The sequence below is a fragment of the Azolla caroliniana genome, unplaced genomic scaffold (genome assembly GCF_043228905.1).
Source record: "Azolla caroliniana isolate FFs.n. ecotype wild unplaced genomic scaffold, voAzoCaro1.0.p SCAF_18, whole genome shotgun sequence".
Classification (NCBI taxonomy): domain Eukaryota; kingdom Viridiplantae; phylum Streptophyta; class Polypodiopsida; order Salviniales; family Salviniaceae; genus Azolla; species Azolla caroliniana.
In genome coordinates this window covers 16230171-16246684 of record NW_028230453.1, presented here as the reverse complement: position 1 = coordinate 16246684, position 16514 = coordinate 16230171, and the positions used below count along the sequence as shown (strand labels likewise).

Sequence of the window (16514 nt, the reverse complement as noted above, 5' to 3'; positions counted from 1 at the left end):
GGTGCATCCTCGAAAGTCGATCACCGTACACACCGTGCGTAACGGTTCCCGGAGTGCGTTTAAAAATATCGTCCGTAATTCCTCCTTCGGGGGTGCACGAGCAAGCTGGCTATGCATCCGTTGGAAACGGATGACGAATTGGGGAATGCTTTCCCCTGCCTCCTGCCGGATCGTATAAAACAGGCCCACCATTGTCGTCTGGTCGACCTCCTTGTGGAAAAAATGCAAGAATTTTGCTTTTAATTCTGCAAATGTTGTGATGGTCGCCGGGTCCTGCGACCGCCGCCATCGTGTCGCTGGTCCCTCCAACGTGACTCCGAATTCCGCTATCTTCGAGCGTTCTTCTTCCTCCGGTGTCATTCGCTGGGACGTGTGATTTGCTTCCCATGTCTGCTCGAAGTCATCCACATGCGCTTCCGCATCCGGATCATCGCGGTACTTTGAGTATTGGAACGGCATGTCGTCGTCCAGTATTAAGCCGCGCTGTAGTGGCGTTTGTTGATATTTTTCCGGTTCTTTCTCCGGTTCCACTTCCGGTTCTTCTGCCGGTCCTTTCTCCGGTTCTTTTTCCGGCTCTTCTTCCGGTACCTTTGCCGGCTCTTTCGTTGGTGTTGGTGGCTTTGCTTCTTCCACTTCCGGTGTTGGTGGGTTGACGGCTTCCGTTTGCGGTTCCGAATAGCCCTGGTTGAGCGGTTCCGGTTCTGGAGTCGGCCCGGTATCCGACCCGTCGTCTTCCGGCCCGCCGGGGGTATCGTTGCTGCTCCGGTAGTTCGTGTGCATGCTGTATCCCCCTTCGGAATCCGATTCGTAGGCTGAAAAGGCTTCTGCCTCGTTTTCTCCGCTTGCCAGCGCCTCCAGGAGTCGTTCGGTTTCCCGGAGACTACTTAGACTGCTTCCGTCGTCCTGGTCGCGAGTTTGCCGTAACCGGAGAGATTCCTCCGCGACTCTCCGGATCTCGTTGGAGAACGAACGATCCGAGCGAATTTCCTGCGCTGCTTGCTGGAAAGTCTCACGCCGTCTTTGCCGTTCGGCGAGGCGTCGAGCTCGGTCTGTACCCAAGTCGTGCGTTGGTCTAGTCATCCATTACCGTCGTTCGCTGCGAGAAAGCAGGAATCGTGGTCGCCAAAACTGTGTTATTCTCTTAGCCGGACAAGGCCTAACACAAGGTGTCCCGGAGACACTTCACCAAAGGGTGATTACGGCATAGGATTAAGATTCAACGATTACACCGACTTACGTAGGTTTCACGATTAGATTGCTTTGGTTAATTACACGCGTAAGATATAACAGTAATTACAGAACGGAAATCAAGACAGAAGTATAAACATCAGAATCTCTATTAATTATCCGCTGTCATTACAATGGGGTCCGGGCCTTTAAATAGGTTTCCGGCCCGTAGTACAAAACGGTGCCTCTCGCACCTATTCGGGATCCGTCCGGATCTGGAACGGCATACCGTTTCCAGTCCGTCCGTCCACACTATGCTCATCTACAACCATATCTAATTAATTCCTTCACTCCGTAATTTGGACTCCTTGCCGGCCGGTAACATGGTCAGCCGGTACATGTCAAAACCAGGACAAAAGCATTGGGAGGCCGTCAAGCACAACTTCAGGTACCTAAGAGAGACCGAAGATACATAGCTGACTTTTGGACTGACAACCCCAGCCAAAGTCGAAAGCTAAACAAATTCCGACTATGCCAGGAATACGGACAATCAGGAATCGACATCGGGTTACACGTTCATCTATGGTGGCGGTGCGATATCATGGAGGTCGAAACTTCAAGAGTGCACGGCTCTGTCGACCACAGAAGTTGAGTACATAGCAGCATCAGAGGCAGCGAAGGAAGCGATCTAGCTGCATCGACTGTTTGTCGACTTCTCAACTATAAGCCAAACCGATCGACCTGCGCCAACCATCTATTGCAACTCACAAAGTGCAAAGAGCGCAATACACCTCATCAACAATCCCGTCTATCATGCAAAGACGAAGCATATTGAGGTGCGGTATCATCACATCCAGAAGCTCACAGCCGAGAAGAAGCTCGAAGTCCGGAAGATCGACACCAAAGTGAACATTGTCAATTGCCTGACAAAGCCACTCCCAAATCAACGCTTCGGAGCACTAAGGACAAAGATGGGACTACGACAAGCGACCGAGTAGAAGAAAGTCGAATAAGGAGCAGAAGGTAAGAGTCGACTGAATCAATCATGATAATGAGCCATGCTAGGCTCGACATGGACCTCACCTATGCCGACTCGACTATATGTCGACTGACTTGTAACATAAATCTAGATTAGTGTTGTAATCTAATTTTACAGGGGAGACAACCCCAAACACGTGTACATGTAGGAAAGAGTAGTCCTTTTACGGGGGAGTTTGTTGGCATAAAAGGCTGACTCCCTCCACTTTGTATCCTAGTATGAACTCGTCCGCTTAGTATATAAGCAATAACCTAACGTTGTAAAGAATAATCTTCTTGATCATATATCGGATATCGAGTCTCTAAGAGAGAGAGAGACAGAGAACGTAATAGAGCTTCCATTAAAGCTTCAATCTATGTATATCTTTGCTTCTCTTTCTGTGTTGTTTTCTGAGTATGAACGAAGACAAATCCTCATACACTTACGCTTCAACTATGCTTGGTGTTCACTTGGATATCATCCATGAGAAACCTCAAAGACGTTATTTATCTTGTGTGACATTTGGCATCGGATTTATGTTGCTTACAAACTTTCTATCTAATGTGAAAGATGGCATACTCATATATATTGGATGTGATAATGTTACTCATTCACATCCATTAAAGTTTATACCAATTCCAAAGAAGGTAGCAAAATGATCAAGAGGACTAATAAGTGGTTCTGATAGTGAGAATGAAGATAGTGATTTCAACTTGAATATGTTTCATGGTAATGTGGAAAATGGTAGTTTGGATTAATGCATTATCATTGGAAAAACCTTTTCCAACATGTTATTGATGCCTTAAACAATTGTTTCCCAAATGTTATATTTTTCAATGTTGTCAAGTTGTTTAATCCATCTTTATATCCCATTGAGGAAAATGAAAGAAAGAAAAAGACGAAGGAATGGTTGCACAAACTTATTGGGAAGTTTAATATTGAGAACCAAATTGTTGACATGAAAAGATGCTTCAATGAACGAGAAGATTTTGTTGGTATGCTTGTAAGAATTGTTGAAGGAAGAGGAATGCATTATGCATGGGATATTTGTAGCAAAGCACAATCTTGGTGGCAATTATTTCTAGGTATGATGAAATTGTGGCAACTATGTATGACTATTCCTATTAGTACATCTGCATGTGAACGAGGCTTTTCATGTCAAAATATCATAAAAAATGATATTAGAAATGGTTTATCTTTAGAAATTTTAGATGCTTTGATGTTTATATCCTTAAATGCTCAAGAGACATCAACCATTTGTTGGAGGGATGTATTTAACCTTTGGTTTGAAGAGAAAGAGAGAAGGATGCGATGGTGCCATTGAAGTAAATGTTACCGTACGAGATGTATGGGTGATTGATAATTGTGATAAGTGAGGGTGAAAGATGTAATGTGTTGATATGTATGTGTAATGTTATGTGATTATGAGTGCGAATGTAAGTGTGAGTGTGGCGGATACAAAGAGGTGTGAGTGAGTGACTAGGTGTGAATGCCCAAGGGGCTTGCACCCTTGTGTGTCTACCCCTTTGTACCTATTTAACCCCTTATGGGGAATGAATGAATACAAGGATCATTTCTCTCTCTCTCTCTCTCTCTCTCTCTCTCTCTCTCTCTCTCTCTCTTCCCCTTAACATTGAACCCCCTTGGGAGGGGGGTGGAGCCATTCTAAGCACCACCCCCCACCCCGTAATGCTTCTCAATCGCTTGTCAACATCTTCATGATCTCTCTCACCATTATACTCTCCATCATTTTAACTATTACACCATTACCATTCATCCTCATCCTCTACCCTAACCCTAAAACCATTAACATTTTTTGGCGACCACGATGGGATATATAATACAATGCAGTAAACACATAATGCACAATGCTGAGTATGACAAGTTACGATATGATAAGCATTTTTGTATGTTTTTGGGCTTTAAGGAATATATGATGATTAAGTATTCAATTTATATGATTTTTTGTTCTATGCTTATTGTATCGACTTTGCAAGAATAGGTTATGATTATCGATAAATATCGTGTTTGTGTTTTGGCTTAAAAACATTAACACGATATTTATTTTACGTAATTCATTATCTTTGTGAGGTAGTTATGTTGATTTGTGTATCTTTGTGTACTTTTTATAGCAATGAAATGTATAACAATGTTGATTTGTGTGTCTTCTGTCAACTCACCTCTTGGCTCATGCTCCACGACCCGTCCGGTCTTGCACTCCTCAACCTGTCTAATCGGCTTGTTTTCTCCTTAGGCTTTTGTCATCCCTCTTCCAGCCTCTTCGGCTTTGGTGCCCCTCAATCCGTCAGCTTCTTTGCATCAATATCGGTTTAGACTGCCCAAGGGAGCCGAATCAGAAGCAGCAGCAAACGAGTCAAAAAATTCGAAGGGCCAAATAAACTAAAAATGTCACTGAGTCCCAAAGAGCCAAAAGGCCTAAAGCCGATTGAAGGGTAGAAGGAGGACCAGCCAACTAGAAGAGCCGACAGCCGGAGGATCAAAGTGCCAATCCAAGCCGATTCTACTACTGTTGATTCATCAATTAGCCAACCGGCTTGTATATTCTAATTGTAATTTATATTCAATCTGTAATTTAAGTTTATGGGGGAGATAACCCCTAATTCGTTGTAACAATTAGAGTAGTCCTTTTATAGGGGAGTTTGTTGGGCTAAAAGTCCCACTCTACCCATTTATTGTATCATCCTAATGTGAACACTCCCAAAGGGAGCTAGGGCTGAGTTACCCTAACTATTTATAAGAGGGAACGGAGTCTTGTAAAGTAGTTCGATGGGATTGTAATGCAACAGTCATCTTGTCTCATAACTACGTAATTGTCTTCTTCTTTCTTTACTCTTTGTGCATATCTTCTTGACAGGAACAATACACTATATCCTCCTCACTTGTTACTTGTGTGCTAACTCCATTCAACAAGATTCATATACATTTCCGCATCAGTCACCTCACACACAATAGCCAACCAATACACATCTAGTGTCAACACATGGGTGATTTGGAGGTTTCCAACCTTAGAGAAAGGAAGCACTCCAATGCCAAATCACCAAGGAAGAAATGAAGCATCGAGTGCCCCAAGTGGAAGCAAGTAGAGGAAACAAGTCATTGCCTCAAACGTTTCACTAGGAAGCAACATGCAACGAACATCCCAATTCGAATGAGGTTTGCTTCAAATGTGGGGGGTCACACTTAGCTTGGAAATGTCTCAAGCGAGAAGGGGGGTTCCTCTTGAGTAGCAAGAGCTCAGGTGGAGCTCGATGAAGGAGGAGAAGAGTCGCTAGATACCAAAGTTCAAGTCAAGGCTTCTTCGGTGAAGGTTTGCATGATCAAGGTAGAAGAATGAAGTCCCAAAATGGATGAAGCACCTCAAAAGACCTTAGAACAAGAGCTTGAGATCAAGGTGGTCGAGCTATAAGTGAAGGTAGAGGAACCCCTTCGAAGGCCCATAGAGCTAAGGATCGAGAGTGGTTCAAGGAAGGAATGCCCAATCAAGATTAGGACTAAGGTGAGCAAAGGACAAAGATGGAAGGAAGGCCTTACAGGGCCTTAGAGCATGATATTAGGACTAAGGCGAGCTCAAGGAAGGTGCTCGAGCATGAGGCAAAGTGAAAGATTTCCCTCAAAGGTCCATAGAAGGGAAGATTGAGAGCAGCCCGAGCAAGGCAAGGTGCAAGAGTAAGGCATCGAAATGCTTGAAACATTTTTGTGTGCTTGATGGGATTCAAGCTCTAGAGGACCCAAGTGAATGTGGTGTCCCTATTCTATCCCAATTGGGATAGACTCCCAGAATTGACTAGGACTCACCAGAGGGACATTGCTAGTCCCAAAAGGGGTGCCACCATGGTCTGTCCCAACCTTGTGTCCCAATGGCCATTTTTGGCCTTACATAAGGAGGAGTCATTCCTCTCTCCATTCATTCTTGGATTTATAGATTTTGCTTCAAGGAGTGCGGTGCTCTCTCTCCCTCAATTCAGTTTTGGCGTTGTCGTGAGTCATCCTAACTCGTCCCAACTTATCTCAACTCGTCTTGACTCGTGTTTTGGTTTTATCCCAATAATGGGACTATTGTAATATTTTGAGTTGGAATATAATTTACTAGCATTTTTGTCCCGTGTTTGTTTCCATTGTGTGTTCACGTGAGTGATAAGCTTGATCTTGATTTTGGGATGTAACAGACAAGATGGACCATGTCATATGATCATGTAATATTCGCTCAAATATCACATAGAACTACTTTTTTAGGGGTTTAACAAAAATGCATTTAGGGAAAATGATGAAAACAAGGCATAAAGAAGAAGAACTTGTGGGTATTTCAATATCTTCTTTTCCTATTTCAAAATCCATAAAGTAGAGTTTCTTATCTATAAGACTACTTTAGATAAAGTTGAGATCCCAATATCACACAGAAATCAACATTAAGCATGTAATTATACCTTTATGTAGAACAATAAAAAAATTTCTACGTTCATTCTCATGACTTTTAATCAAAATGTCAAAATGTCCTAAATAATAGAATTAAAAACTTAAATTATGTCAATTAAACTCCTTGTTAGAAAGTGAGCAATGTTGTATTCAAGATAGTTAGAAGTTGCAATGCTGAATTTGTGTATAATTAGGAGCAAAATGATTAAAATGACATTTTTTATACTAGATTATTATGGGTATTAGGTTCATTGACCATATACATTAAATGGCTATGATTCTCATTAATATTTACTTGAATTGTTGATTTTTCATGAGCTTAGGAGCCTCAAGTCGGACCAAGCATGTAGGGATCATTTTAAAAATAAGGAAGCACGCTTACTTGGATAACCTTCCTCTAAAATAACATTTATTTCTTCTTTTCTCTAGTGCAAGAATTTATTTAGATATGATCCTCTTTATTCAAACATTGTATCCTTTGGGTGACATCTAATTGAAAAAAAACTATTCAAATGTGAAATTGATAAAGTTGTGCTTCTTTTTATCGAGATATCAAAGAAAGAGATTTTTTTTTAAACGTGATCTTATACATGTTCGGTCAAAAAGTGATTCCCTAATATCATTTCTCGTGTATTGCATCGTTCTCGCTCTCCGAGTGACTATCAAGGGAATTCAAAGAGGTTATCGTATATTATGTTCCTTGGGAGACTTCCACTAATCTACTCATTCTATGTGCATTTTGACCTTAATGTACACAAAAACTCGCCTTCTATCCATTATGGTCATAATAGTCACAAAGAGATTGACCAAAGAGAAAAGGATCTCTATTTGATTCCCTAATCTCTTTATTAGAGAATCACTTTATGACCAACAATGTTTGAGCATATTCGATAAACATTTGAGAATCATAGCCATATTTTGTATATGGTTTTCTTGTAAACAAGTTTATTTTTATTAAGTAGGGAAATTATTATAAAAGCTTGCTTTTGTTATATCATATATTTATGCTCCTTTGTCATTCTATTATTGATCTATATAAGGAGGACAATTACAAACTGTCTTCAAATGTTGGCTAATGGGAAGTTTCTCTAATTGTCTTATTGTTAAGTATTCCATATGAACCACAATTAGCATGTGGACAGAAAAACTACAAATGGTGAGGAGTTGCAAATATTTGTTCATGTTCTGACTATACATACATGTCCTTGGTCCGATATCATCAAAACAAGACAAGCTAACTCCTTAGTCTGGAACATAGAACCTCCAATCACATTATTCATTTTCTTATTCGAGTGCATGTTACGGAGGGATGCGGTATATAAATAACTCAAAACTAAATAAAAACATAGAGAATGTGGCAAATTTTGTGGAATAATCTTATATGATAGGCTAAGAGCTCCACAACAAGATAGACTCATCAGAAGTCTCGTAGTCATCAAGATAGAAGAAAATATGCAAGATGCATCAACAACTTTATGTCTAGACAGGTACATGACTTAAACAAATACATAACAAAAAGAATTATGTCATCCTCGTGGAAAGCAAGCTTATGAATTCCTCCAACGTGACAATGATGTGGGCAAACCTATCACACTCGTGCATGCCATTTGCAACCAATTTCTTAGTACAAAGTTGTGGTTCAAATGGGATCCATGTACTTCAATTTGGTTTTCATCTTTTGCCAATAGCAGAGTGAAAAATTGCCAATCGATAATCGAAATCATGTATTCAAAGTACTACCTTGAGGATAAAACATCCATATTGTCGGATATGGACAAAACCTTTGATACGTTTTAATGGCGTTTTATTGAGGCAACACTAATGAAATTAGGATTTGGGCAAAATATGTTTGAGGCGAGCTATTGATTATAACACAAAAGTCTAATCACATCAATTCTTGACAACAATTAGTAAGTTCAAGAAAAATATGAAATCTAATGCCTATACTCATAGGGCCAAGGAGAATCTCCCCTAAATTTTCATCATTTGTGATGGGTTGATTGAGTATACAATTTTGGAGAGGGATTCGAAATGGGTAGCACATGATTATGTTGATGATACAATGTAGCCTCTTCTCTTCTTCATAATGATCCAAATGATAGGAAGGCGGTTATAGCTGCATTGATTATAACAATCCAATTATGAAAATTTGGTCCTTCATTTTCTTCGAACCAATCATTCTTTGTCACATCAACATGCAACCCATGACATGTGAGTTTTATGCACAAAGTTAATGTGAATGACAGGTCAGTGGAGCACACCTAGATTCACAAATTGCTGTCCACACATGCTTGTAAAAATGGTTTCGTAGCAAATGTTCGGGTTTTTTTTTCCGGTATTTATTGGATCTACATGCATATATGTATGCCCAATGTAACGGACCCTTGGTTTGAATTACCTGAGCTTTACATGTTCATTTGTGTCTTTATTTAATTTAAAACTTTACAAGAATGAGTGATGTTTTATGACCAATACATTTGAGTGTTGTGTCTACTGCACCTACGCGAACTCTAAGGTATAAATGCTAATAAAGAGCCCAACCATTTTGTATGATCAATAGTTTTGTTCATTAAGTGTCTGGTAATGTTACTCAACCTGAGCGGAGATCGGGTCGACTCCAACTAAAATAAGAAGAAGCTTGGTTGATCCAAAGAATGAACATTGTGCAAACAAACAAATGCTTAGGATATCCAAAGAACCAATATACCTTGCAAACAAACGAATGCTTGGTTGATCCAATACACAGAAAGCCAACAAACATTATAGAACCCTTAGATAGGCTCAACTGATCCGAAGAGCCAGAAACCGTGCGAACAGATCGAATGGCTAGTTTGATCCGAAGAGCCGAAATCACACGAGCAGATCAAATGCTCGGTTCGATCGAAGGAGCCTAAATCACGCGAGATTTGTATTCAGTTCGATCCACAGAGCCGAAACCACGCGACTGGATCGAATGCCTGAGCCCCCCCCCCCCCAATGAATCGAAGGCTACACAGAGCGAGGAGGCCAAAAAGGTGTGTTCGGGGTCCGCCACCACAAAATTCTTGGACAATGAGCCTTTGATTTCTTGCTTTTTGTTTTGTTTTGGTTTTACATTACATAACACATTACATTCTCTTGGGTTGTACTTGTGGTTTGGCTTCAAGAGGATCCTTCCTTCTTTTTGTCTGCTAAATGTAGCCATGGGCCCAAAATCCTTCCCAAACAGAAGCTAAATTTGGCAATTGCTCTTAACTTAACACACACACACACACACACAATCTCTCTCTCTCTCTCTCTCTCTCTGTTTTCTCTCTCTTTCTCTGTGTATCTCTGTCTCTGTCTCTGTCTCTGTCTCTGTTCCTCATCTCTGCATACTTCTGTGAAAGCTTCTTTTTTCCCCCTTTTTCAATTGGGGGCCGATCATGTTGTCCCTACCAAGCTTGTAAAACAAGAAAAGAGAGAGAGAGAGAGAGAGAGATAGAGATCTCTCTCTCTCTCTCTCTCTCTCTCTCTCTCTCTTACAAACACACATACACACAGTGTGCACTGTCTCTGTAATTCTATATTCGGCTTGCACGGTTTCCTATCCACTCAAATCCTGATTTTTTTTCTCTTTTCCTTCAGTCAAGGAAACTCAGAAAAGCAGTAAAAAAAAGCAAACCAAACAGAGGAAGCAGAGGAGGCAGAGACAGAAGACCCTATATGTACATTCTTTTGCATAGAAATTAAACTTCTCCTTTCTCCTTCTAGATCTGTATGTAAATTTCTCCACCCTTCTCTAATTTTTCACACACATGTTCTTCTCCCATTTTGTGTGGAAGCTGTTAGTTACATCAAGTGTGATCAGCCATGAAGACACCCCCAACAACTGCATCTGATTTAACATAGTAAGTCTCATATAATCCTAACAATATCTGATCTTAGTGTACTCTAAAATCCAATAGCATATGATATGGTTCTCTGTTTTGGTTCTAATCTGGTACTGGTTCTTTACATATATGTTAAGTGGTAGAGCTTAACACCATATCTGCTCTTTTGGGCTTCTTTTCTCTTACAGTGTTTTGCACAGATTGTGGATTAGTATAATATTACACCATGAGCTTTCGTAGGTATGTGGAATCTCTGTCGTAGAAGTTTGCAATGAATGAAACATTGTACATAAGGGAAACATTTGGAGAAATTAGACTCTTTATGCTGAAGAATTCTGAGGCATGAGAGAAATTGAGCTCTTCATGTCGAACTTTGTACATAGGGAAACATGAAAGGAATTGAGCTCTTTACTTCTGCTGAACTTTTTACATAGACACTCAGAGATAAGGAGGGGTATGGTAAATGATGAAATGCTTGGATGAGCTGAAAGCAGTCATGGATCCAGAGGTTCCTGAATGGGTTAACCTTCCGAAATGGCAGTTGGATCTATAGGCACTGTATAGGCACGATCAAGAGAGGCAACCAAACGAAAGTGAACCATCTTATTATCCAGAGGAAGAAAAAGCAAAATTGATTCTACTGGTTAGGCGAGTGAACCAGGAATAGTTTATACTGTGAAAATGGAGTTGTCAGGAAGCAATGTGAGAGCTTATTCTTGCTAGCTGAAGCAGTTGGGAAGAAACTGAGATCTTTGTGTTCAACTTTATAGGAAGAATGGGAGAACAAGTGGGCTGTTTGTGTTGAGTGTTGTAGGGAAACATGAGAAGAAAAAAGTTGACTCAGAATGCTGAATATTATAGGTAAATATGAGAGAAAGTGGACTCTGTGAAGCTCATAATGTTGAGCATTGTTGGGAAACCTTAAGAGAATGTGAAATCTTTGTTAAAGTTCCAAATGTCGAACATTGTCAAGAAACCTGATAGAAAGTGGGTCTCTCACTGCATCCTCAAGATCATAATGTTGGAACATTGTTGTGAAACTCAAGAGAAAGTGGGTCTTCCACCTCATCCTCAAGATCATAATGTTGGAACATTGTTGTGAAACTCAAGAGAAAGTGGGTCTTCCACCTCATCCTCAAGATCATAATGTTGGAACATTGTTAGGAAACACGAGAGAGTGGGCCCTTCCCAACATCTTTGTGTATATTGAAGATAGATAGACGTTATTACTGTACTCTGAGGTCAAATATGACCTAGTATATTTGAGAGAAAGGAAAAGAGAGAGATAGAGAGCTTGTTTATTCCCTCGACGTAGTCATTAACTCTTGTGCTTGTTTTCTGGCTATGGTATATGCTCTTTTTGTAAAGATGAACATGAGGTCGGAGAAAAGATCTTTGGCTCTTCTCTCAAACAAGAGAACAAAGGCGTATACTAGGACTATAGCAGATGAAACTTTCTCTTTACCCTCATTTTCTGATACTATGCCTTCGTTCACCATTGACACGCCACATAAATCAAGCAAGATGCTTTGGAGTATGCATCTTGAACATGACAGGAATATCGAGAAATTGAAGCAAAAAATGTTGGAGCATGAGATTGTATTCAAAGAACAGGCAAGTGTGATGATGCTACTTTATTTTTTGTATTATTATTATTATTATTATTATTGGGCAATTCACTTCATACTTAACACATTTATTTGGTTTCTGACAGTTGTTTGAATTGCACCGGCTTTATCACACACAACAATTGTTGATGTCAGAATCGAAAACTCTGAACCCTACTCAACATAGTGTACCATCTTGTAATGCCATACCTTTATATAATTCTGGTTCATTGAAAAGAAAAGGGGATCAAATGCTTTGGGATGGGAATGTTGAAAATTCTAGCCGAAAAACATCATTTTCTCCCAATGAATATGATATGAACAAATCACGTGAAGTTAAGCGCCGACCTGAAATTGATTTGGAACAGCCTGCGGCCGAAGATATGGACTTTGAGATCGAGAAGGAACCACATGACTTGTTAGAGAAATGTAAAGTTGATGCATTATATGAGGATATGCCTCTTGGAAAGTTTTCATTGAACTCGCCAGATTTGAACCGTGCAGTGAGAGAGAATGCCCATGATATGTATAGAGGAGTCATTCACTCTGATGAGAAGCGAAAATTCGGGGAAAAGTTGCAAAAGAAGGGAAGTGGTGAAATACACTTTTTTAATGTAGAAGATAGTCCTCAGAGATCCAGAGAAGCAACTTCAAAGTTACCGCACTGGCTCCTCCAGGTACTTCAATTTATATTTTGTCTCTATCCCCGACATATTATTTGAATGTGAGATTGCATGTCTACATGTTTAGTTTCCAGGAATAGGAATTATCATATAATGTTTGGCAGTCTTTTAAGATATAAGAAAACACTATTATTGTATCGCTTAAGCTTATCTCTTAAATTCTTTTCAGTGTAAGTTAACCTAGAATTTGCTTCATTACTGCAGAGTTCGCCAGTCACATCTTCTACAGCAAAAGCTGGGACTCAGGCTTCATCAGGGAAGCAACACCCCTTACCATTGTTTATGCAAAAACACGAGGAGAGGAAACTTTTTGGGGAGAGGATACTATCTTCTCGAGAGGTTTCAAGTCCATATTCTTCAACCTTTCCAATGAACTCTCAACAAGGAGAATGTCCTTCAAAAGAATCTTTTCCTAGGCATATTTTGAATGAAATTGCAACCACAGCTCATGATATCCCTTCAAACTTAGAGAATGACCAAAGTTTCCTGACAAGGTCACAAAACAACAGAAATATTACTGAGGATAGCATTCCATTTTTCTCAAATGGAAGAGAGAGAGAAATATATTTTCATACACCATTAAGGTCTACATTATCAAGCCATCCACCATCGTCATCATCACCACCACCACAACCACCATCTAGTGTAGGTATTCAAACTCCATTCAATGTAAAGGCTCTGACCACTAATGTAATTAGCCATATGACTTTTCCTGGGCATAAAGCAGGAGTTGTAGCTAACTCATCAATAATGGCACCAGTATATCAACAAAATCTCTTCCATTCTGTAACAATGGAACAAGCATCAAAGCCAATATTGGGCTTTAATCAAAACTCATTTCACCAATCAGATATAAATTTTCTTGCGACACAAAACCATAACGTAGAAATGCCTGGTTCTCATGATGTCAAGGGAAGATATGGGCTATTGGAGGAAGAAGGTAATGATTGTGATTCAAGATATAAAATCCCAGCTATTGTGAGACCAGAGATACCTTCGAATAAAGCCTTCTTGGGTTCTACATGCAATGGATCAAATATTGCACTGAAACTAGGTCATGGAAACAGCAAAATGGGCGATCCCAAACCAATCAGACACAATCTTGACTTAAACGTGCAGATTTGTGAGGATTTGTTAGAGAATGATTCAAGTACAGAGACTGTAATTACCACAATAAGCAAAGGATCCATCCAGGAACCGGCAGTTCTTATAGCACCACAATGGACTTCTCTTCATGGATCACATGATCATCATTGTCCCCTACAGAGTAGCTCATATATGAAATCAAATGCTTTTCTAGATGAGAGTGGGAGAGAGCACGTTTCTTCTGAGAGTGTCAGTGCCAAGTCTACAATGGAGGAAGAAGGTAATAATGATATTAGAAGAAATAGAAACATATGTGGCAGAAAGGACCGGTGTGAAGGCTCTGTTGCGGTGAAGAGTTGTAGTGGCTTGGTATTGACTAGACTTGAGGGAAGAGAGACAATTACAACTGCCTCATTATCGTCACTGAAGGTTCAAGTTGATTCTAATGGAAGCAGTGAAGGAGGATGGCAATGCCACAGGAATGATGAGATTGCCTTCTCTTCTATTGTTTGGCCGGAAAAGACTGCTCTCACAGATGTATCCACTGATTACATAACTAGCGATTTTGTGGCAACAACAAAATCAACTGTGAGTACTCTAGCTGGTAGAAGTATCTGGAATGATGGGGGAATCGCTGCTGATATTTTGCTGAGTTTTGGGATTGATCGGCGTAAAGCCTCAGTAGATAATGATGATGATGATGACTACGACGACAATAAGCAAGGGAGGTCTCTTAAACAATTAGCTGATGCGATTCCTCAAGTCGAAAATGATGAGAAATTAGGAGGCATAGACATAGGTGATGGTGATGATTGGATGGCGATAATGCTAGACGAGGTATTTGTCAGAAACCACGAGAAAGTTCTTGACTATTTTGAGCTAGCAATCTTGAGGCTTGAACCCATCAGCCCCGACATTGAGAAACTATGTGTAAATGTTATGGATGGTGGAAATAGTGTCCGAGAGGAGAGCCCTCCGCCATTACCGCCGCCGCCGCCGCCACCGAATGTTCGACGAAGATCACCACGAAGAGGGAAGGCATGCAAAGACTTTCAAAAGGATGTCCTTTCAAGTATTGTGTTACTCTCGAGACAAGAGATCACCGAAGACCTGCAAATCATCGAAGGTCTGATCGAATCAACAATGACCTTAGAAAGCAGCTCCCCTAAAGGAGAAGAAGATGTCAAGAGATGTTTTACGATAGAACAAGTGCCGGCCCCTCCGAAACAAACCAGCAAGACAAAAACAACCAAATTGTGTAAGAATAAAAAGAACACTTTGATATTGAGATTTTGTACCTGGGGTGAAGCGACCCGTGGTAAGCGCATGCGGCGTCGAAGGAGTCATTGTCCCCCAGTGATTAAATCTCTACTCTCTTAGATGAAAAAACATGGGGAAAAAAATGTCAAAACATTGAAGGAAAACTCAATGCTTTGCTTCTTGCTTACACACACACAAACACACACATATATATACACGTTTTCTAAATCCATTTTTTCCCCCTGGTAATGGTGGGTTGATTGCCATTTGTAGCATCCGATGGTCGGGGCTGGGGCTGGGGTGGCAGCCGAACTCCCGACCTATGGGTTATTTTGAATCCATTTTTTGGAAGGACACTTCTTTCCATGAATCAGTGTTGCTTTGATAATGAATCATGTCCATGCGCCCCTTGTGTATTGCAACAAGAATCTCAAATAGGCCATATTTGGGGGTGTATGTTGCACCTCGTTTCTTTTTCAGCTTATGTACATAACCAAGCAATTGTGAAGTAGTGATCTAGAACTTCAGGAGATGTTTGTTGCTTTATTGTGAGCAATCTTTGCTATGAATAGTACTATGCTAGGGGAGATACTTCCATGGTAACCTTATGGAGTTATATAGGCTCTTTATCTTTTCACAAGTTGGAGCAACCTAGTTATTTGACCCTAGTTTCTTTGACTCTTCGACATATTTATATGAATAACTGAAGGACTTTGACCCAACCCACAGATGATGACTTTCAATCCAAATGGTGGTTCATGTTGATATATGTGCAATGACATATTTGCCCATGAGTGGAATATATCCATGGTAATGTGTGCGCACGTGTACACAAACACACAAATAATCTAAAATGTGCTATTTTAAATACATAAAAAGCTCATACACAAGGAAAATAAAGAAAAAAACATGGTGTTGTATTGAAGTGTTAGTTTTTGTTAGTGGGGGAAGATTGATTCCAATTCATAATTCATGCAAGACTATACACGTTCAATTTACATTTGAAGTTGTTTTCTTCATTTTCTTCTTTGATGAGATCAAGATTGACATTTGAGGTAGCTTGGGGTGGTTGGATGGTTCTTGCTCCCCAAATGAGCGCATCATTCTAATTTCTAGAATACCTTGAACGTATGTACAACTTATAGGAAAGGATGATGCTTGATTATCGATATTTATTTGAAATTAAATTGAATTTGTTATTCTTATAACACAAATTTCAGCATCCCTTTATTACAGTTATTACATTTGTTATGAGATCATATGTCTTGAAGAGAAGCATGTGACATCTAACCGACTCTACTGTACAAGGAAAAAATGCTCTTAGTGAAAGTCCATGGGCCCGGTAGAAAAATCAACAGTGTTGCTTTGGTGTCATTAAATGGAGAAGTCGAATTAGGTGCAATTGAGA

At 40.1% G+C, this 16514-nt stretch overlaps 1 protein-coding gene across 1 annotated transcript; it reads left to right on the top strand.

Moving 5' to 3' along the window:
- Window positions 1-10381: 10381 nt before the first annotated feature.
- LOC147852525 (uncharacterized) lies at window positions 10382-15494 on the top strand. The gene is made up of 4 exons (XM_087334035.1): window positions 10382-10488; window positions 11839-12084; window positions 12185-12754; window positions 12965-15494. The coding sequence occupies exons 2-4, from the start codon at window positions 11839-11841 to the stop codon at window positions 15224-15226; spliced, it is 3078 nt and encodes a 1025-aa protein (XP_087190161.1). The 5' UTR covers window positions 10382-10488; the 3' UTR covers window positions 15227-15494.
- Window positions 15495-16514: the final 1020 nt, after the last annotated feature.